Source organism: Lipotes vexillifer, unplaced genomic scaffold, assembly GCF_000442215.2.
Source record: "Lipotes vexillifer unplaced genomic scaffold, Lipotes_vexillifer_v1.1 scaffold810, whole genome shotgun sequence".
In the NCBI taxonomy this organism is placed as follows: Eukaryota; Metazoa; Chordata; class Mammalia; order Artiodactyla; family Lipotidae; genus Lipotes; species Lipotes vexillifer.
Genome location: NW_006797357.1, coordinates 1655810 through 1679379, shown reverse-complemented (window position 1 = coordinate 1679379; position 23570 = coordinate 1655810). Strand labels below are relative to the sequence as shown.

Below are 23570 nucleotides of genomic sequence, written 5' to 3'. Positions count from 1 at the left end.
CTGTGATTAAAAATCTTCCAACAAACAAAAGTCCAGGACCAGATGGCTTCACAGGTGAATTCTAGCAAACATTTAGAGAAGAGCTAACACCCATCCTTCTCAAACTCTTCCAAAAAATTGCAGAGGAAGGAACACTCCCAAACTCATTCTATGAGGCCACCAGCACACTGATACCAAAACCAAAAAAAGATACTACAAAAAATGAAAATTACAGACCAATATCACTGATGAATATAGATGCAAAAATCCTCAACAAAATACTATCAAACAGAATCCAACAACACATTAGAAGGCTCATACACCATGATCAGGTGGGATTTATCCCAGGGATGCAAGAATTCTTCAATATACCCAAATCAATCAATGTGATACACCATATTAACAAATTGAAGAATAAAAAACATATGATCATCTCAATAGATGCAGAAAAAGCTTTTGACAAAATTCAACACCCATTTATGATAAAAAACTCTCCAGAAACTGGGCACAGAGGGAACCTACCTCAACATAATAAAGGCCATATATGACAAACCCACAGCAAACATCATTCTCAATGGTGAAAAACTGAAAGCATTTCCTCTAAGATCAGGAACAAGACAAGGATGTCCACTCTCACCACTATTATTCAACATAGCTTTGGAAGTCTTAGCCACGGCAATCAGAGAAGAAAAGGAAAAAAAAGGAATACAAATTGGAAAAGAGGAAGTAAAACTGTCACTGTTTGCACATGACATGACACTATACATAGAGAATCCTAAAGATGCCACCAGAAAACTACTAGAGCTAATCAATGAATTTGGTAGGGTTGCAGGATACAAAATTAATGCACAGAAATTTCTTGCATTCCTATACACTAATTATGAAAAATATGAAAGAGAGATTAAGGAAACACTCCCATTTACCATTGCAACAAAACAAATAAAATACCTAGGAATAAACCTACCGAGGGAGACAAAAGACCTGTATGCAGAAAACTATAAGACACTGATGAAAGAAATTAAAGATGATACCAACAGATGGAGAGATATACCATGTTCTTGGATTGGAAGAATCAATATTGTGAAAATGACTATACTACCCAAAGCAATCTACAGCTTCAATGCAATCCCTATCAAATTACCAATGGCATTTTTTACGGAACTAGAACAAAAAATCTTAAAATTTGTATGGAGACACAAAAGACCTCATATAGCCAAAGCAGTCTTGAGGGGTAAAAAACAGAGCTGGAGGAATCAGACTCCCTGACTTCAGACTATACTACAAAGCTACAGTCATCAAGACAATATGGTACTGGCACAAAAACAGAAACATAGATCAGTGGAACAAGATAGAAAGCCCAGAGATAAATCCACGCACCTATGGTCAACTAATCTATGACAAAGGAGGCAAAGATATACAATGGAGAAAAGACTGTCTCTTCAATAAGTGGTGCTGGGAAAACTGGATAGCTACATGTAAAAGAATGAAATTAGAACACTCCCTAACATCATACACAAAAATAAACTCAAAATGGATTAGAGACGTAAATGTAAGACCGGACACTATAAAACTCTCAGAGGAAAACTTAGGAAGGACACTCTTTGACATAAATCACAGCAAGATCTTTTTTGATCCACCTCCTAGAGTAATGGAAATAAAAACGAAAATAAACAAATGGGACCTAATGAAACTTCAAAGCATTTGCACAGCAAAGAAAACCATAAACAAGACGCAAAGACAACCCTCAGAATGGGAGAAAATATTTGCAAATGAATCAACGGAACAAGGACTAATCTCCAAAATATATAAACAGCTCATGCAGCTCAATATTAAAAAAACAAACAACCCAATCCAAAAATGGGCAGAAGATCTAAATAGACATTTCTCCAAAGAAGACATACAGATGGCCAAGAAGCACATAAAAAGCTGCTCAACATCACAAATTATTAGAGAAATGCAAATCAAAACTACAATGAGGTATCACCTCACACCAGTTAGAATGGGCATCATCAGAAAATTTACAAACAACAAATACTGAAGAGGGTGTGGAGAAAAGGGAACCGTCTTGCACTGTTGCTGGGAATGTAAACTGATACAGCCATTATGGAGAACAGTATGGAGGTTCCTTAAAAAACTAAAAATAGAATTCCCATATGACCCAGCAATCCCACTACTGGGCATATACGCAGAGAAAACCATAATTCCAAAAGACACATACACTCCAATGTTCTTTGCAGCACTATTAACAATAGCCAGGTCATGGAAGCAACCTAAATGCCCATTGACAGACGAATGGATAAAGAACTTGTGGTACATATATACAATGGAATATTACTCAGCCATAAAAAGGAACGAAATTGGGTCATTTGTAGAGACGTGGATGGATCTAAAGACTGTCATACAGAGTGAAGTAAGTCAGAAAGAGAAAAACAAATATTGTATATTAACGCATATATGTGGTATTTAGAAAAGTGGTACAGATGAACCAGTTTTCAGGGCAGAAATAGAGACACAGATGTAGAGAACAGACGTACGGACACCAAGGGGGGAAAGCGGGGGGGAGGGGGGTGGTGGTGTGATGAATTGGGAGATTGGGATTGACATGTATACAGTGATATGTATAAAATGGATGACTAATAAGAGCCTGCTGTATAAAAAAATAAAATTAAATTAAAATTTTTTTAAAAAAATTGGACTATGTTTTAAATTATATTAAAATTACTTTTACACTTTGAGCATTATAAAATACTACACAAACTCAGTACTTCATTAAATACTATTGTAAACCTATGAAGTGAGTTATTTTTATTCCCATTTTGCAAACTAAGAAACTAGTGTTCAGAAAGCTTCATTCATTCATTGATTCATTCATTCATTTGACAAATATTTATTTGATTTAGTATGCTGGGCATACAGTGGTGAACAAAGCAGACAAAAATCCCTGCCCTCATGGAGCTACTAGTTCTGGTGAAACCAGGTAGACACAGAGACATAGTAAATAGCCTTCCTTTCAGACACAAAGCTGCCCTTGCACCCAGTCCTCCTATTAAATCTCAGCTACAAAACTAGCAAGTGGTCACCATTCTTTCATAACAGCAGTTTTGAGGCGCCAGCAGGGGGAAACCTGCACCCCAGACAGTGGAAGTCCTCAGGACAACTGAGTAGCCACTGGCCCTCTCCCCAGCCTCGTGACCTCAGCAGAGAACCCTCTCCGCTGTCTGTGACACTGCTCTGTCCATGGAAGAGCTGCTGTGAAAATACAGCAGCAAATAAGATTTTAAAAGATGGAAGTGCTTGTAAAATCCTATGTATATATTTGTGTAATTCTTGATACAGTAAACAAAGAGCTTTCAAGTAAATTGTAAATATAGTGCTATTTATAATAGTATACAAATAGCCAAATATAAATTAGCCAACTGTGAAATTTCCAGCAATCTCAGAATATATGGAGTGGTGTTCCAGGTGGTTGAGTTAGCTTTAAGGTTGTTGCTTTTTTTTTTTTTTTTTTTTTTTTTTTTGAGGTACGCACGCCTCTCACTGTTGTGGCCTCTCCCATTGCTGAGCACAGGCTCCAGACGCGCAGGCTCAGCGGCCATGGCTCACGGGCCCAGCCGCTCCGCGGCATGTGGGATCCTCCCGGACCGGGGCACGAACCCGTGTCCCCTCTAACGGCAGGCAGACTTTCAACCACTGTGCCACCAGGGAAGCCCAAGGTTGGTGCTTTAGAGAAGTGTCATTTAGCTGTTCTTAGAAATATTTAGTTATAGCTGGCAGCCGAGGGGCTGAGGCAAATAGAGCCAGACACAGCAAGAGCTACTAAGAAGAGCTGACCTCCAGGGAGATAATAAGTGGGCATTCCCTCATTCATGCACGGAACAAATATTTGTGGGTTTCCTACCATGTCTGTTTTGTTCATTGCTGTATTCTCACTCCCCCAGACTTGCTGCCCTGAAAAAGGTTTATATTCTAATAGGGAGAGACAGTGAATATATCAATGTGTTTATATTAGGTAGTAAGTGCTATGAAGGAAAGTGGCACTGGATGATAGAAGGAGATGAGGAAAAGGGAGATGGTATTTATCAGAGTAATTAAAGCCCGCTGCCTCAGTAAACAAACCATGTAATCTCACTGGCTTACCCAACAAAGGCTTTTTCTCTCACAAAATCCAACTGGGGTTGGTGACTCAGGGGCCCAGGCTCCCTCCATCTTACTTCTGGGTTCTCCAAGGCAGGAGAAGAAAGGAGGGTTGGAGGAGCCACAGTGACTCTGAATGAAGTGAAGGTGCATCATGGTGGATCTCTGGGGGAAGAGGAATCCAGAAAGAGAAAACAGCAAAGACAGCAAAGCTGGGCAACGTGGAAAATCAACAACTCTTCTTAGATCCATAAAAGAGGTGAAGTCACAGGACAAACCCTCCAAAACTGGAGAGACCCACAGGAGAATATAGAGAATCACAACTTACAAGAGGAGAAACCTCCACAGGAGCCAGTGCCAGGGTAGGAAAACCTGAACTGTAATTCAGGAATTGCTGGAGGCTTAGTGTGGACAACTCCGAGAGTTACAAACTCCAGGGAGACCCAGTCATCAGGGGGTCCCACACTTGTGTGCATTTTACCTCTTGGATCTCTACCAGGTTCTCACAGTGAATAGTGGAGAAATATTCTGGCAGGGAAAAAGGAACCATTTTGAAATATGCCAGAGCATTATGTTCTTCTTAACAAGGCCTGCCCTCAGGAGAAACTATTTAACCAGAGCCTAACCTGCTTGGGCTTTAACAGAGCCCAGCCGACCTAGGGGAAGGGAACTGGCTCAACTCCAGCCCCCTCTAGCCATCCAGTCCCACCTAAGAGAAGAACATGTGAAGTTCACAATCCAGAGGTACAAGCTCATGAAACCTAATCATAGCCTATATTAAAGCTTCCCAGCCTCCTACACCTTACCATCTATTGCTAAAGGCCTAATTACAGCAGCTCCTTTTACCCAGTACATCATGCCTGGCTATCAAGAAAATATTACAAGGCATACTGAAAGGCAAAAAACATAGCTGGAAGAGAGAAAGAGCAAGCAACAGAACCAGATTCATGTATGGCCAGGATGCTGGAATGATCAGATCAGGAATTTAAAACAACTATGATTAATATGCTAAGGGCTGTAATGGATAAAGGAGACAACATGCAAGTACTGATGGGCAGTGTAAGCAGAGAGGAGGAAATTCTAAGAAAGAACCAAACGAAATGCTAGAGATCAAAAACACTGTAAGAGAAATGAAGAATGCCTTTGATGAATTTATAGTAGATTGCACAGGACTGAGGAAAGGGTGTGTGGGCACCAGCTTATAGGAGATGTAGCTCTTCACGCCCTTGAACTTGGTCTGCTTGGTGGGGTCATCTATGGTACACTGGAAAAAGGGGTTCTCCTTCCACTTGTGGCTGTAGAGCCCCAGTACCACACAGCTTGTCCCTGTCCTTCCCCCTCTTATGACTGCTTTTCAGCATCATACTGGAAGTCCTAGCTAAGGCAATGAAGAATAGGGTATAAAAGTTATACAGATTGGGAAGGAAGAAATAAAACTGTCTTTGTTTGCAGATGATATAATTGTTTATGCAGAAAATCCAGAAGAGTCAACAACAACTCCCTCCCGAAATTCATAATACATTATAGCAGGGTTGCAGGATGCAAGGTTAATATACAAAAGCCAACTGTTTTCCAGCAGCAATGAACAAGTGGAACTGAAATTAAAAACACAACACCACTTGCATTAGCACCCCCCAAAATGAAATACTTAGGCATAAATCTAACAAAATATGTATAAGATCTACATGAGGAAACAACAAAACTGAGGAAAGAAATTAAAGAACAACTACACTAATAGATATTCAATGTTCATGAATAGGAATACTCAATATTGCTAAGATGTCAGTTCTTCCCAACTTGATCTATAGATTCAGTGCACTTCCAATCAAAATCCCAGCAAGTTGTTTTATAGATATCAAACTGATTCTCAAGTTTATACAGAGAGGTAAAAAACAAGAATAGTCAACACAATATTGACAAAGAAGAACAAAGTTAGAGGACTGACAGTACTCAACTTCAAGCCTTGCTCTAAAGCTGCAGTAATCAAGACAGTGTGGTATTGGTGAAAGAAGAGACAGATAAATCAATGGAACAGAATAGAGAGTCCAGTAACAGACTCATAGAGTCACCTGATCTTTGACAAAAGAGCAAAGATAAGTTTTTCAACAAATGGTGCTGGAACAACTAGACATCCACATGCAAAAAAATGAATCTAGACACAGACCCTACAACCTTCACAAAAATTAACTCAAAATGGATCAGAGACCTAAATGTAAAAATGCAAAACTATAAAACTCCTAGAAGATAACATAGGAGAAAACCTAGATGACGTTGGGTATGCAATGACTTTTTAGATATAACTTCAAAGGCACTATCCATGAAAGAAATAATTGGTAAGCCGTACTTCATTAAAATCAAAAACTTCTGCTCTGGGCTTCTCTGGTGGCGCAGTGGTTGAGGGTCCGCCTACCGATGCAGGGGACACGGCTTCGTGCCCCAGTCCTCGAAGATCCCACATGCCACGGAGAGGCTGGGCCCATGAGCCATGGCCGCTGAGCCTGCGCGTCCGGAGCCTGTGCTCCGCAACGGGAGAGGCCACAACAGTGAGAGGCCCGCGTACCACAAAAAAAAAAAACCCAAAAAACAAAAAATTTCTGCTTTGTGAAGTATGATGTCAAGAGAATGAGAAGACAAGCCACAGCCTGGGAGCAATATTTGCAAAAGACACATTGGATAAAGGACTCTTATCCAAAATATACAAAAAATTCTTAAAAATCAAAAATAAGAAAAGAAACAACCCAATTTAAAAATGGGCCAAAGACCTTAATAGACACCTCACTGAAGAAGATATACAGATGGCAAATAAGCACATGAAAAGATGCTCTACATCATATGTCATCAGGGAAATGCAAATTAAAACAACAGTGACATACCACTGCACACTTATTAGAATGGCCATAGTCCGGCACACTGACAACACCAAATGATAGTGAGCATGTGGAACGAGAGGTACTCACATTCATTGCTGGTGGGAGTGCAAAGTTGTGCAGTCACTGCAGAAGACCACGGGCATTTTCTTACAAAACTAAACATACTCTTACTATACAATCCAGTAATCGTGCTACTTGATATTCACCCAAAGGAGTGGCTAACTTATAGCCACACAAAAACCCACACAGGGATGTTTACAGCAGCTTTATTCATAATCGGCAAAACTTGGAAGCAACCAAGATGTCCTTCAGTAGCTAAGTGGATAAACTGTGACATACCCAGGCAATGAAATATTATTCAGAGCTAGAAAGAAGTGAGCTATCAGGCCATGAAAAGACATAGAGGAATCTTAAATGCATATTACCGAATGAAAGAAGCCAATATGAAAAGGCTACATAGTATGCTTCCAACTACATGACATTCTGGAAAAGGCAAAACTTTGGAGATAGAAAAGATATCAGTGTTTGCTAGGGGTTAGGAGGGAAGGAGGGAGGGATTAATAGATAGAGGAGTTTTAGGGCAGTGAAACTATTCTGTATGATAATATAATGGTAGATACATGTCATTATACATTTGTCCAAACCTATAGAATGTACAACACTGAGTGAATCCTAACATAAGCTATGGACTTCAGGTGATAATGATGTGTCCATGGGGATGCTGTGTGTGTGGCGGGGAGGGAGCATATGGAAAATCTCTGTACTTTCTCCTCAGTTTGCTATGAACCTAACACTGCTCTAAAAAAAAAAAGTCTACTAAAAAAAAGAAAAAAAAATGAAAGGCATGCTTGGCTTGTTCCAGAAATAGCAAAGAAACCCCTGTGGTTTCTCTCTAGTGGAAGAGAGGGATGGAAAGAGAGGCAGGGGCCTGGCCACCTCTCAGGCCAAGGGAAGAAGTGTGAAAATGCAGTTGTTTGGAACCATTTAGTGTCCCCTAATGACTTGTCTTTATAAAAGCGTAATGAAATAGAAATAGTTGATGGCTATAATGATGATTCTGTAAATTGAATTATGAATAATATGCTCCATTTTCTAGAGAAATCTTTTAAAAATGTTATTACTGTATCTACTTCCCTGAGTGAACAGTTTTAAGTTTCTAATACTGGAGTATATTTTCTAGATATCCAAGACCTTTAAGTGGTAGGGTCTTTCCTGCCATTAGGGTGCCACAGGGCCAGGTACCATGTCCCCGTTCTTCATGAACCCCAAGCATTTGCTCGTGCACTGGCGCTGCAAACAACCTCTGAATCCCAACAGTTCCTCAACCACTGCTCTACAGAGCAGCCCAACCTGTCTGTAAATGCCATACTCTCAAACTCCTGGAAGTTTCACACCCAAAACAGATTTTCAGTCTCCCTCTCTATTTGAAAGCCTGAAGCGTTGCAAGTTTCCTGCTACTTTAACTCTTTAACCTAAGGAGTAACTACCAGATGAATAGTAAGGATGAAACTAAATGTATTTAAATATTTAATTTAATTTTTTAAATTTAATTAAAATTAATTTTTAATTTAAATTAATTAATTTAATTAAAATTTAATTTAAATATTCTAGATTAGCTTCTCAGAAGTTACTAAGTAAAATAAATTGTATTCTAGATGTTTCATAAATGTTGACTTCATGTTTCTGACCACATGAATTGTTGATGCAGAAATTCCATGACCTCTGTTACTTACTGTGAGAATTGTCCCAACCCAGAATTTTCAGCTACAAATGGTGTAATTCAGAATTTGCTTACTGCATTGAATTAAGGTTTTGCATTAGGGATAAACACTATGGGAGTGATTCTGGTATACTGGGTTGGTGGTTTTGTACAGAATGCTTAGAATACCACAGCTCTTACAATAATTGTGTACTCTTCTGGCTTGTTTCCCAGATTTGCTTGAAAAAGGTCAGAGGACAGGATGAAATTAATGACATATGAATGCTAACACCCAATCAGATGTGTCTTCAAAAGAATAATTAGTTTAGACAATAAGAGGGGATTCTGAGAAGAAAAAGCTTTAGGCAAATTATACACTGAAGGAAAAGAAGATGTGAAACAAGGCAACTCTAGGAGACTGGAGTTGATTAATATTTCAGGAAGTGATTTTTTATCTACTTATCTTAAAAATAATATAAATATAGTGAGACAGAGATGAATGGAGAGGGATGGTCACTGATCTCAGACTAGGAGCAGGGCTGTGAATACTGGTACCCTTCCTGGGGCATATACCCCAAGATTGTAATTTAGGACGCCCATTATCTTTATGAAGGAAGACAGAGGTTTTGCTTTCCAAAATAACAATAACAGCAGCAACAGCAGCAGCAAACACTTAAACTGTGCTTACCACGAATAATGCTAGTCATATATTAAGATCTGTTTCATTTTCCTCATCTATAAATAGGGATTACATGATTATCAAATCCCCAAAGCAAACCTAGGAGTCCAGTAAGGAACTTGCTCAAGGTCTTTACAGATAGGTATTATCAGGAGGCCGATTGAACCCAGCTGCCTGGCGCGGAAGCTTAAGGTCTCATTCATGTGTCTTAGGGAGGCGAAGGGACACACGCAAAATGCTAGCTCTCTCTGCACACTTCTTTTAGTGTAAACTCTCCAGTGCCTCCTTCCCCACACCACCCTTAGCCTCTTAATTGGTCAAACACAACGCCTTTCCTTACTTTGCTCCTGCCATTCTCTCTTTTTTGACCAAAAGCCTCCAGTGGGGAGAAGATGAAAGGGAGCTTCTCCGTCCGTCTACAGCCCCGACACAGGCATCCTGTCTCTCTTCTTAGCGCAACGCTAATATTCATTGAAAATCCTTTAACAGACGCATGGGTTAAGTCATTGTAGGAGTATTCAATGAGCGCTCAGAGTGGGAATGCTTATCAGCAATGCAAACATTTACTTACTTTCTAGGATACGTTTTTTAACTTAAAAGCCTAAGAAAGTCTCAGACAATTCACTTCTGAATAGAAACCTTCACCCGCAGCTCTCACCCCTGAGCGTCACTGCGCGTCACTGGCCACAAGGCGGCAGTGGCAGCTACGGAGTCGGACCCGGGGGCGGGCGCGGCGGCTCGGCCATCGCTTGCTCTCGCCTAGCGCGCGGCTCTCGGCCGTGGATTAGCGTAGCTGGGGACGTGGGAGGCCGCGGGCCCCGCCCCCAACCGGCCGCGGCGGCCGCCCAGCGCGGCAGTCGGCGCTACAAGCTGAGCGGCGCGGCGGGCGCGGAGGGCGCGACCGGCGGGCCGGGGCACAGGAGTGTGCGCCGCCTTCGGGGCTCCTCTCCGCGCGCCAGGGCGAGGGCACCACCGCGGTCCCCTCGGGCCGGCACCAGGCTCGGGGCGCCAGGAGTCGGGGGCAGCCCTCCGGGGCGCCGGGACCATGGCGCTACGCGCCCGGGCGCTGTACGACTTCAGGTCGGAGAACCCGGGCGAGATCTCGCTGCGGGAGCACGAGGTGCTGAGCCTGTGCAGCGAGCAGGATATCGAGGGCTGGCTCGAGGGGATCAACAGCCGCGGGGACCGCGGCCTCTTCCCGGCCTCGTACGTACAGGTGATCCGAGCCCCCGAGCCCGGCCCGGCGGGCGACGGCGGCCCGGGCGCCCCGGCTCGCTACGCCAACGTGCCACCCGGCGGTTTCGAGCCCCTGCCCGCCGCGCCGCCCGCCTCCTTCAAGCCGCCGCCCGACGCCTTCCAGCCGCTGCTGCAACCGCAGCAGGCGCCGCCGCCGAGCACCTTCCAGCCGCCGGGCGCTGGCTTCTCGTATGGCGGGGGTGCCCTGCAGCCGTCGCCGCAGCAGCTCTACGGCGGCGGCTACCAGGCCAGCCAGGGCAGCGACGATGACTGGGACGACGAGTGGGACGACAGCTCCACGGTGGCTGACGAGCCAGGCGTGCTGGGCAGCGGCGCGTACCCGGACCTCGACGGCTCGTCGTCGGGGGGCGTCGGCGCTGCGGGCCGCTACCGCCTGTCCACACGCACCGACTTGTCGCTGGGCTCCCGCGGCGGCTCGGCGCCCCCGCAGCACCACCCGTCGGGGGCCAAGAGCTCAGCCACCGTGAGCCGCAACCTCAATCGCTTCTCTACCTTCGTCAAGTCAGGCGGGGAGGCCTTCGTGCTGGGCGAGGCGTCGGGTTTCGTGAAGGACGGGGACAAGCTGTGCGTGGTGCTGGGGCCCTACGGCCCCGAGTGGCAGGAGAACCCCTACCCCTTCCAGTGCACCATCGACGACCCCACCAAGCAGACCAAGTTCAAGGGCATGAAGAGCTACATCTCCTACAAGCTGGTGCCCACGCACACGCAGGTGCCAGTGCACCGGCGCTACAAGCACTTTGACTGGCTGTACGCGCGCCTGGCCGAGAAGTTCCCCGTCATCTCGGTGCCCCACCTGCCTGAGAAGCAGGCCACCGGCCGCTTCGAGGAGGACTTCATCTCCAAGCGCAGAAAGGGCCTGATCTGGTGGATGAACCACATGGCCAGCCACCCGGTGCTGGCGCAGTGCGACGTCTTCCAGCACTTCCTGACCTGCCCCAGCAGCACTGATGAGAAGGCCTGGAAACAGGGTAAGAGGAAGGCTGAGAAGGATGAGATGGTGGGCGCCAACTTCTTCCTGACCCTGAGCACACCCCCCGCCGCCGCCCTCGACCTGCAGGAGGTGGAGAGCAAGATCGACGGCTTCAAGTGCTTCACCAAGAAGATGGACGACAGCGCGCTGCAGCTCAACCACACGGCCAATGAATTCGCGCGCAAGCAGGTGACGGGCTTCAAGAAGGAGTATCAGAAGGTGGGCCAGTCCTTCCGTGGCCTCAGCCAGGCCTTTGAGCTGGACCAGCAGGCCTTCTCGGCCGGCCTGAACCAGGCCATCGCCTTCACCGGAGATGCCTACGACGCCATCGGCGAGCTCTTTGCCGACCAGCCCAGGCAGGACCTGGACCCCGTCATGGACCTGTTAGCGCTGTATCAGGGGCACCTGGCCAACTTCCCTGACATCATCCACGTTCAGAAAGGTAAAGCCTGGCCTTTAGAGCAGGTGGTGTGGAATGTGTCGTTCAGGCTGAAAGGGTGACTTTGACAGAACTACCATCGTCTTTTTCAGATTAATATCCCACAGGTCGGGAATACAGCAGGGATGTGGACAGCCAAGCAGTGCCCTGAACATAGGGCGGATTGTAGGCCGGTAGCTTCCTGCTTAAAATATTTGTGGACAGGGGACCGGTACTCTGCAGAGGAGTTTCTGAGAGTACTTTTGATGACAGTGCTGTCATTTTAGTATTTGAATAGTTGGGCAGTGAGCTTCTGGGATCTGTAATCTTGTGTCTAGGGTAGAATTAGAAGGGGACCCAAACCATGTTAGGCATCCATTTGGGCACTGGCAGTGTCACTTAGTCGTGGGTTTCCGGAAGTGTGGAAATAAGCGGCGGGGGGGGGTGGGGAGAATGGATATCTGCAAATAAAGGTAAGTTCTGCTTTCGCCCTGCACACCACTCAGTCACTGCATTGGTAGACATTAGGGTCAGTTCTCTGAGCAGCTTAGGAATTTCCTGCACAGGCTTCTTGCTTGCAACCTTTGTAAGATGAGGTAAAAGACACTCTAATTTCAGGAAGTTTTAAGAAAATTAATCTCTTTAGGTTCGGTCATTTTGAGTTTGGAGTCTATTAACAGAATGAAATTCAGAATATTATTTAGGAGAATGATGCAGGGAAGCTATGTAGAATGTATAGAATCTCTGAGTATTGTGTCTGAGAGCAGTGTTTCTGGTATCCCAGTGAGTTAGCTGCCTAGCTGCCTGTCAGAGCTTTGTTTTGTTAGTAGTTGTTAAGAGTCCCTAACTATTGTTAAAGCACTGAAGTTTGCAGATTGTTTTTTTACAATCTGCAATAAATAAATTAGTAATTCCTGTCAAGTTAGTCACTAACTTCTGATAGCATGCCTGGAGTGAGGGAGAATGGGGAGGGGGTGGAGTTAGGGAGGCAGCCTTGCCTGTGAATGTCTTCTGTTCAGTGTGGAGAGGGAAGAGGGAGTCACCTAACTACCCTCCTGAGGTGGTGGAAACCTTGGGCCACCAGGTCTCGCCTTCAGTAATGAGATGCTCACTGCCTTGCCATGTGGGCCAGTCCCTTTATGAACAGCCCTGATCTTTGACCTATTCTTCCTGGTATTGAACTAAAACTTGCCTCTCTTGATTCTCTTTCTGTCCCCTGGAACCACACAAAATAAGTCTATTCCTTACCAACATGTCAGCCCTTCAGACCTTTGGGGACAGCAGCTTCCTTCCTTCCTCTCTGCTGCAGTCCTTCCCCTTCCAAGTATGTGACAGTCTTCTAACTTACCAAAGGGGGAGTCCTTCAGACACGTTGATCTTGGCGTTGCCCCTGATAAAATGCACCCCAAACATCTGCAGTACTAGTTTTAGTAGAGAACAGTAACTTTCTTGGCAATTTACATTTTGTAAGTGCAGTGTAAGGTTGAATTAGCTATTTGAGCAGCCATATTGCTTTTGACCTGCAATGAACCTGCATCTACATTCCTTATGCTTTTTTGCATAAATTGCTGTGAATCCTTGACATTTTGGATGGTGCTGGTGCAACTGGCTCTTTGAGCCTTTAATGCAGGGCCTTACTTTAAATTCCATTGTGTTACATCAGTGCTGGCCGCCTTTTTAACTGTTTCTGTAAGTTTATGGAAATTGTTGGTAAGTAGTTGAAAGGGTGGAGCCAGGACAGACTCCTGCAGCCACACATGGGTGACTGGCTACTACAGGGTTTCATCCATCCATTCACTGGTTTTACTGTCTTCAGACCACATAGTCTTGTCAGGTGCTCTGCTGTTGAAATTATTTATTAGAAAAGGTGTGATGTTTGCTCTAAGGTCTATTTTGAGTTTATATGTAGCCTGTTAAACCATATACATAGTTTATTTTTTTAACTCTAGACCTAAAATTGTTTCCTGCTGGGATTTGAGAAACTTCCTTCATTAAAACCAGTACCATTTTTACGTTGTTTAAACAATTCAAGGGCACTAAACATAATCTTTAGGAACTTCGGAAAAGAACACCAGTTGATATTCAACGTAGTTTGTTTCTGGTGTGGCCTTGGTGTGTAACGTACAGGGAACCTGTGTCCCTAGATGACGTGTCTTTAGAATGTACTGCCATTTAAAGCTATAGTGTGCAGTACATAAGGCTAAAAGCATTTGTTTACAGCCAGCGTTTATCAAGGATGCTAGTGCTGGCCATTTTTAGGAATGCAGATGAGCTTTAGCCAGGCTAAAGCTTTTTGCACATGTTCTGGATGTTCACATGGTTGTAAAGAGCAGCTCAGACACCTCCCCCCACAGCCCCGTACACAGTTGCTGTTGGAATGAATCGTTCTTAGTCTGAGCACTTGGGGATTTTGTTTGCAAGTTGTTTTTTCCTCCAAGGCCTCAAAGTGTAATCATATCAGAGGCCTTACTGTGACTTTTGAGAGGAGAGCCAAAAAAAGTGAAAATCTTTAAGCAGCAGATACAATCTTGTTGTAAGTATTTGGCCCAAAGTTTATATTTCAACTTGGGAGAAATTTAAAAATTCAAAATAGTTATTTCAAGTCTTAAGTCTTCATTGTTTACAGTAAGAGAAAAACAGTTTCACCACTTTTACATTTTACATGTCCTAATCATATATTAAGAGACCCACATTCAGTTGAGTCAGAAAATGATTAGAAAGTGCTTTTCAGTTACTAAAGCAGTTAAGAAGGGGAGTTAATTAGTTTTTTCCCCCTTAATTTTGGGGGAAAGGACAGGAGCAGTAGGCTCCTGTGAGCCTTTTTCTTATCCAGGAGACTGCTGCCATCAGCCAGCTTTCCTAGCGTTCTGAACCTGTGCTGTTCCATGCTGGGTCTGCAAGCCACGTGGAACTATTTAAGTTAGTTAAAATAAAGTTCAGTTCCTTAGTCACACTAGCTATATTTCAAGTATTTTATAGCTAGCGGCTACCATATTGCACAACAGAGGTGAGGAATATTTCCATCCCCGCTGCAGGTTCTAATTGGAGAGTGTCGAGCTGGACCGTTGGCCATAGTTTAACTGTCAGTCCTGTCATAAGTTTGCCCGGCAAATTGATGATCTTTTCGCATACTTTCCAGATAGTTTGCTTTTTTCTTGGTCATCGCCTGGCATCTCCTCTCCATATAGGCTTAGGCGATAAAAAGTGGGAGGGGAACATGGTCCTGCTAGATCTCTCTCTACAGAACTTCCAGGCACTCAACCAGTGAGTAATATTTCTGCAGTGTGAGGACGTCCACCTGCTTTGCAGCCTGCCTTCATGTCCCATTAAGAAAATGCAACTGGTCTCAGGATGGACATCTGAGGCTGGTGAGGAACCAGCTCCAGAAAGAGGGTGGAAAACTCAGATACTCTCAAATGTGGTGGACTGCGATTTTCTGACTCTACTTAGTACCAAAACCATCGCTTAAACTTAATAATGGTTTTAGTATAAGTACTTTCTGCAAAAGTGAAAAGAGCCTTGTGTTTCCTTCAGCGAAAAGGGAATGGTTAGAATTCTGATTTTTTTCATCAACTGATGAAGTCTTAAATAAACAGACCTATTTCTGTTAATGGAGTTGAGTGTGGGAAGAAGGCAGTTTGCTGTAGTTTGAAGTACAGTAGGTGGAATTCAGAACCTGTTTGAATTTTATTCATATTTTGCTTTGTCTTCACAGGAGTCCCTTAAATTCTTTGTTCATGGGCAGTTCATTGATCGCTGACTAACCAGTCTACACAGGTCTTATCAGTGAGCTTTGTAACCCTGTGGTCTTGATTGTCGTTTCTTGAAATGGCAGCCTTTTATCCTTTCCCTCTTTATCGCCCCTGCCTGCAGTATGTCTTTATAATGCCGACCTTGCTGAGTTTGGGGTGGTACATAGAATATATTTCACTATCAGTTTCCTAGCATATTCAGTTCTGTTTCCAAAGATACGATTAACCGCTAATATTTAATGAAGCTTAATCTGAATGGCAGCGAGTTGTGGTGGTTTAAAAGCTTTAGGCTTATCTCTTGGGGAATATTGCGAAAGGGAAAGGCTGTAACGTTAGATGATGAGAAATGTTGGTTTCATCTTTGTTTATGAATCTGGACTAGATAGCCAGAGGGAATCATTTAAAGGGAAATTGTATTCCAGAGAAAAGGTATAAAATCATATAAGAATGATTGGTTGGTAAAATGTAGTCTTAGCGTGTGAAGTGAGGATGCAGAACTAGATATATAAACAAGGCAGTCCTGTTTTCTGTACTTGTAAATTAAACATGCAGCCAGGGTCTACTTCACTGCCTTCTGTAAACGTTCCAGATGGAGCCTTCTTTTGAACAGAAAACAGCCCCGGGACCTCAGGAATGGTACACCAGTAGTGGGCCTATCAGTCTTGTGGGGTAGAATTTCACCATTGTGCTTCCTTTCAGCACAGGGAGGGTCGGTCTTATGTCCCTCAGACATTAATTAAAGATAGCCGGAGTCCCGGCAGGGCACACGAGGTGAGGCTGTGCCACCGTGAGCCCTTCCCTCTCTGCTCCCCTTTCTCCTGTAGCTAAAAATAACCCTGAGAGGGTGGTGCCAGGAATACAGAGAAAAGGTCTAATAGGCGGGCTGTTTACAAGCTCATCCTTATTTTGAAACCTCGGCTAGAAACTGAGGTCATTCATCTTTTTTGCTTTAGCCCCGTCTTTTTTTTTTTTTTTTTTTTTACGCGGGCCTCTCACTGTTGTGGCCTCTCCCGTTGCGGAGCACAGGATCCGGATGTGCAGGCTCAGCAGCCATGGCTCACGGGCCCAGCCGCTCCGCGGCATGTGGGATCCTCCCAGACCGGGGCACGAACCCGCATCCCCTGCATCGGCAGGCGGACTCTCAACCACTGCGCCACCAGGGAAGCCCTCCCAGCTATTTTTTAAGGAAACTTCAGTTCCAGGCCTTAATCTTTGGTCCAACTGTATTTTCTTAGGGAAGATGAGGTTACCTTTGGGCCTTTTGTTATATAGATGACTGAATTCCTTGGTTAAAATGTCAGCATGGGGCTTCCCTGGTGGTGCAGTGGCTGAGAGTCCGCCTGCCGATGCAGGGGATGCGGGTTCGTGCCCCGGTCCGGGAGGATCCCACATGCCGCGGAGTGGCTGGGCCCGTGAGCCATGGCTGCTGAGCCTGCGCGTCCGGAGCCTGTGCTCCGCAAAGGGAGAGGCCACAACAGTGAGAGGCCCGCGTACCGCAGAAAATGTCAGCATGTCTGGCCACCAACAGTCTTGGTCACGATCTAGATGGGGATACTGCTCACATCACCCTGTCATTGGTTTCTCTGACTTCTTTTTTGAGCCACGAAGCCCTCGTGAGAATCACACCGGGAAGCTCAATCTGTTAGGCTGGTCACCACAGAGCCCAAAGGAGGCGGGGACCCACACTCCCACCCATGGTCTTCTGAGGACTCTTGGACTCAGCTGGACTTTCCTCTTTATTCAGAAGTATCCTCCTCATAGGCTCCTGTCTGGTCATCTTTGGATTTCCAAAGACTGTGTGGAACCCAAACAACTGATACAAACATGACATTTTTCTTAAACTACATTCCCTCTTTTCAGGCTGAATAAAAATCTGCTATATTGTCTCTCAAAGTGTTTTAAAACCAAAGTGTAATATCAAGTTAGATTTGATTTGCCATCAATTTATGATGATCACACACACACACACACACACACACACACACACACACAGCACAATAATGCTGAGATCTGTTTAGAGAGACTGTGCCTGGAAGACCTGTACTGTCTGTCATCCCGCGTTTACAGAGCACAGACTCGATTCGTGTCTGCAGGAGGGACAGACAGGACTCTGATCCTCATGAATTTTGTTTGTTTGTTTGTTTGTTTAAAATTTTATTTCTTGGCTGCGCCAAGCAGCATGTGGGAGCTTAGTTCCCCAACCAGGGATCGAGCCCGTGTCCCCTGCATTGGAAGCACGGAGTCTTAAACACTGGACCACCAGGAAGTCCCCTCATGGAGTTTTTTGACTAGTGGCGGAGAAGCTGTGTGCCAGGTTGCTGAGAGCCCTCAGGGCTACACAGAGGAGACGGGGCTGGCCCAGTTCTGACAGGGAGCTGAGTCAGCTCTAGAGCCCCACAGGCAGAGTCTCACCACTGTGGGCCACCCTGGCATCTGGGCGACCAGTGTGTGATGTGAGCAGAGCTTTGGGCAAGCTGTTCTAACCTCTGTAAGCCTTGTTTTCGCATTGGCAAAGTGGGAACACTTCCTCATAAGGTTATCATGAGGATCTAATGTTATGGTTCTTAGTAACTGCTCACTTAAATGCTTTAATTTTGCAAGGTAAAATGGTACCTTTAAAATGGGAGGTACTCTCCCTTAAAAGGCAATTCCAGGGATCTTATCATCCCTCCTGGTGGCCTTTTACCACCAGAATTGCAGGCAAAAGGATGAAATGCCAAGGGAGCATCAGTATAGCAGTTGAGCGTTGTATTTTAACTCAGCTGTCCTGTATTGCACACCAGAAGAAATGGTAACAGAGGAATAGACGTCAGTGTTAGTGGGGTCACCAGTTTGCTGTCGCCAGTCCCTCTCCGCCTCCAAATTACTTGTGGCCTGCACAAAGCACTGGCATTTCTGAGCTTCAGTTCCCTCATCTGTAAACGTGAGGTTCACGATTTCCTAGGTATCGTTTTGTTGGTTGACTTTAATAGCATTGTTCCTGCATTGAAAATAAAATACTCCTAAGTATGTGATGAACATTTCGACGTTGTTTCAGGCTAGTTTCAGTCGCGTTCTATTTGCTTACGTGACTGTGTAATCTAGGAGTGTGAAAATCCTTTATCAGTTGACATGAAAGAAGAGTCATGCATGTTTAGTTTGGATCAGCAAACACGCATGCAGGGCTTGCCCTGCCGGGTGCTGCGGATGTGAAAGTGATGACTACCTGGCCTCTTGCCTGCGGGCGAGAGCTCCCAGGTGTTCCGAAGCCGAGGCGAGCTGGGTGCTGGAGCAGCTTCCCTCCGACCCCAATGAGGTTGTAATTAATAGGGCCACGAGAGAGAGAAGGTATGACGGGCTTTTTCCCTCCTACAGACTGTACTTCGCTTTGAGTTCTAAGTACTGTCTCCTCTCCGGAAGTAGAACCAGGCTTGCCTTGTTGGTCTTGGATTTGTAGCTTGGTTAAACTTCAGTGTGGACGAGTTTTAGTCCACGTCATTTCTGCTCCTTTTCTTAGAACTTTACATCTCTTACTGTGATGTGACTTTTCTCTTCTGATAAAGAAATTTTATGTGTTATTTATTTAGCGGGTAGGGAGACAGTGGTTACGGAGGGGAGCTTAACATCATTCGATTTATTCATGGGATCCTCTGAAAGATGAACCTGATTTTATTTAACAAATATTTAAGTGCCCATCATAGGTCAGGCACTATAAAGATGCTAGGGTTGCATCAGTAGTCAAAACAAAGGTCACTGCCCTTGTGGCGTTTACATTCTAGCAGGGTGGAGCCACAAGGGAAAGCACACAGTATGTATAAGGATGACATGTGTTAGGGGAAAAAATTAAAGTGGAACGGTTCAAGTGGGGAAGGGGAGGCAGGAGGCAGAATGGAGAGGGTGATCGTTGAGGCCTCCCTGAGAAGGTGAGATTTCAGCCGAGTCCTGGAGGAGGTGAGGGAGTTAGCCAAGCAGGTATGGGGCGGAGCTTCTCAGGCAGAAGATACGGCTAGAGCAAAGGCGTTGGCATGGGTGTGTGCTGGCCAGGCAGGAGGAGGCCAGGTGCTTGGAGCTAAGAGGGTCTGAGTAGGAGATGAGGTCCCAGAAGGTTTGGCTTATAGGGCTTTAGAGGTCATTGTCAGGATTTGGAGTAAAAGCTCAAGTGAGAAGGGAGCCATTGCAGGTCTTGAGCGAAGGAATGATGTACCAATAGACCTTGGAAGAGACCTAGTCCAGTTGGTGTGTTGAGAATAGGATGGGGAGGGGGGAGGGGGTCAAAGGTAGGAGCAGGGAACCAATAATCTAATAATCCAGGTGAGAGATGATAGACAGTGAGGAGGGGTCCCACCGTAGGTATGTTTTGGAGATAGAATCTGCAGGTTTTCCTAAGGGATCAGATGTGGCACCTGAGAGGAAGAGGAGTCATCAAGGGTGACTCTGGTTTTTGGCTTCGCCAACACTGAGAATGGAGTTTCTGTCAGCTGAGATGAGGAAGGCCGTGAGTGGCACAGAGGTGGGGATGGGCCATCAGGACGTGAGTGTAACGCTTGGAGACTGACAGGCTCCTGCGTTCTGGTCCACATCTCCCCCACCCAACACGTGCACAGTCAAGCCTCAGGTCGAGTTCTCTTCCTTGGAGTATCCCAGCCCTTTTCCAAGTCACCATTGCTGATGGAACGCTGACTGGTGTGCCAGAGACTGTACATTGCTTGGTTAGCGTGTGGGGATCGGAGTTTTCACGCTCCTCTAGTGTGAAGTTCCACCGCTTTGTGCGCGCGTAGGAAGTACTTGATGAATGCTTGTTGAATTAATGAAGTAGTCACTCCCGTAAGTATTTTTTGGTTGATTTGGAAATAGATTTCTCCTGTGATTCATAGAATGTTTTAGTTTTTCAATTTATATGATGATGGATAACAGGGTTTAAAAGTGTACAGGAAATAAAGATAGGATCTGGTTGTGGTTTATGGATGAAATCATTAACATGTGAGCGATTTAAAAGTCTTAGACTTAAGTATCTACGAAGTGACTTTCCATAATTCATGGGGACGGCGGGGAGGAAGTCTGAAAATGCTTTATGTGCCAGAAAAATTAACATTATGTACCTCAGGTTTCACTTTATATTGATTCCTGGTGTTTAAACTTGTATATCATACACTTCTTTCCTCTTCGGTAAGCCTTCGCGATAATACTTTTACTGGGGTCCCTTTTGCTTCATTCGAAGCATATGATCCAGAGTGAGTGCATTCACCTTGTTGAGTGACTTGGATACACAAAGCACTGAGCGTAGGTGTTGAGCAGGAGGTACTTGCCCTCAGGGAAGATGCAGTTTCATGAGGGAGGGAGGATGTGTGTGCAGAAAATTGAAATAGGAGGTAGATCTAACTTGGTGCCTGTATAATAAGAGTGCGTGGGAGTCAAGAGGATGGAGAGTTGCTGTCATTTGTGTTAGAGGTTTGGGTGGTAGCACTGGTTTTCCCTTTGAAAGATAATTGTATTTTGACTTTTGGAGGAACATTGATGGAAGGTGCATGGTTGATCTTGGGAATGCTTTAGGATAGCTTTGATAAGCATATGAAAGCTGATACGCTGCAAGCCCAGGGCTCAGGCCAGTGAGGGAGGCTGACAGGGTGAGTTAGCTGTCACTGTACAGCGTGACTCATGCAGTCGTGGGCACGTGCCATGGTGTGAGGTAGGACAGAGGAGGCAGGCGTGGTTAACTGTGCAGAGTGAACGGGAGAGTTCAGAACTGGCTTCTCCCAGTCTCAGTCTAAGAAGAGTTTTGAAAAGCAGTTGGAAGTTTGCCTGGTAGGCAGAGCAGGGAAGGGCATTCTGGGCAGAGGAAACCATATGTACAAAAATCAGGGATTAAATTCTGGGTGCCTCGCACAGTCAGCCTTGGAGTGGTTGCAGCTAGCTGTACATGGGCCCCACCCTGGATCTGTTGAATCTGAATGTCAGGAATTTGTGGCCTAGACATTGATGTTCTTAAGAAAGGTCCTCACGTGATTTTGATGTGCTGCTGGAGGTGATGGGGGGAGCATCATGGAAGATCAGACAAGGGTATTGATGTGGTCGGGCCTGCACTTTAGATGCGCAGGTCCTGGAGACAGGTGTGAAGGGTGGCTCAGGGTGGGGCAAGATGGGGAGTTCTTGCAGTGATTCAGGCAAGACATGGTGCAGTCCTAAACTGAGGCAGTGTCTGTGGGAGTGGGGAGGAGGAGACACAAGGGGCTGTTTGCCAACAGGAGTGGAGCAACAGACAGGAAGGAGTGTAAAATGACCTGCACACTAGGGCCTGTGGAGCCATCAGTGGAGATACTTGGAGATGGAGCAGGGGTCTGCAGACTACAGCCTGCGGGTCCAACCCACCCAGGTGCCTGTCTGTTTATAGCACTTGAGTGAAGGATGCTTTTTACATTTTTTAAAGGTTCCATTTTTAATGGTTATATAGGCCTCGATTTTGCCTCGTCTTGCAAAGCATCAAATATTTACTATCTGACCCTTAAAGAAAATGTTTGCTGACCCTTGACTTGGAGGTCCAGCAGGTTAGGTAGCTGGTGTATGTGTAGCTGTGGCCGCCAGTTTTGACTGTTTGCTGTGTGAGCAGCAGTATTGCGGGCAGTCACATCCATTGTGTCTCATTCTGTTCAGGAGTGGGTATAGCAGCAGGGTGGTAGTGCGCCTGGATGTGCAACTGCATGGGGCTGAGCTCCCACCAGCAGCTCCTCTCAGCCTCCGTTTCTTTGGGTGGACCATTTGCCATTTCTATGGCAAATGTCTTTAAGCATTAACTATTAGCTATTGTATTTGTTTGCCAGGACTGCTGAAACAAGTTACCACAAACCGGGTGGCTTAAAAAAAGTAGAAATTTATTCTCTCACACACAGTTCTGGAGTCTAAAAGTCCAAAATGAAGGTGTCGGCAGGGCCACACTGCCTCCAAAGGCTCTAGGGGAGGCTCCTTCCAGCTTCTGGTGGTTGAGGGCACTCCTTGCTGTTCTTGGCTCCGGTCTCCCTCCGTCTTCACCTGGCGTTCTCCCTGTGTGTCCCTTTGTCTCCTTTTCTTTTAAGGATGCTAACTAATCACGTTGGATTTAGGGCCCATCCTAATGCAGTACAACCTTACCTAAACTAATTACATGTGCAAAGACCCTGTTTCCAAATAAGATCACAGTCACAGTTTCCAGGTGGATGTGAATTTTGTTGGGGTGGGGTGGGGGGGTAGATACTATTGAACCCAGCACAGCTGTTAACTCCCCTGCAGGGTACCTGTGGGAGCTGAGGCTCGGGGCCGTAAAGTGATTTCCAGGATCACATAGCTAATAAGGAGCCAGCATTTGAGTTCACTTTTTGCCTTGACCTGGGTCAGTACTCTTTATATTACAGTAAGTAGTACATCTGCTAGAAAATTGAGTTTTATCCTGTAGGCAGTCGACAGCCACTAAAGGTTTGAAACTGAAGAGTGACATCGGAATTGTGATAAAAGTAGGGAATGTACTTTGGGGGCTTTCTGTGTGCCAGGCATGATGCTTCACATTTTATATGCATTATATCCATTTAAACCTCATGGGACATTTTGAGGTATATTCTCTCTTTATCCCCACTTGGCAGACAGGAAGTGAGCCACAGAAACCTAACTGTGAGCTCTTGCAGGCATCCCTCACCGAGTGCAGCCTGGTCCCCAAGAAGCTGCTCCTGTGGGCTGAGTACAGACCCGGAGAGGCTTATTAGTAGACCAGGCTCGAGGCGGGCTTTGAAGTTTTCCGTTTGGGTGACAGAAAGTAGTGATGCCAGGAATAGAAATAGGCAGGTTAAGAAAAGGAGAAGAATTAGAGGG

At 45.3% G+C, this 23570-nt stretch overlaps 1 protein-coding gene across 1 annotated transcript in view; it reads left to right on the top strand.

Annotated features, from left to right (window-relative positions):
* The first annotated feature begins 10220 nt into the window (after positions 1 to 10220).
* Positions 10221 to 23570, top strand: part of SNX18 (sorting nexin 18) — a 26240-nt gene continuing 12890 nt past the window's right edge. Inside the window, exon 1 of the mRNA XM_007469285.1 lies at positions 10221 to 12030. Coding sequence (XP_007469347.1) covers positions 10407 to 12030 — 1624 coding nt within the window. The 5' untranslated portion in view covers positions 10221 to 10406. The remainder of the gene's footprint in view (positions 12031 to 23570) is intronic.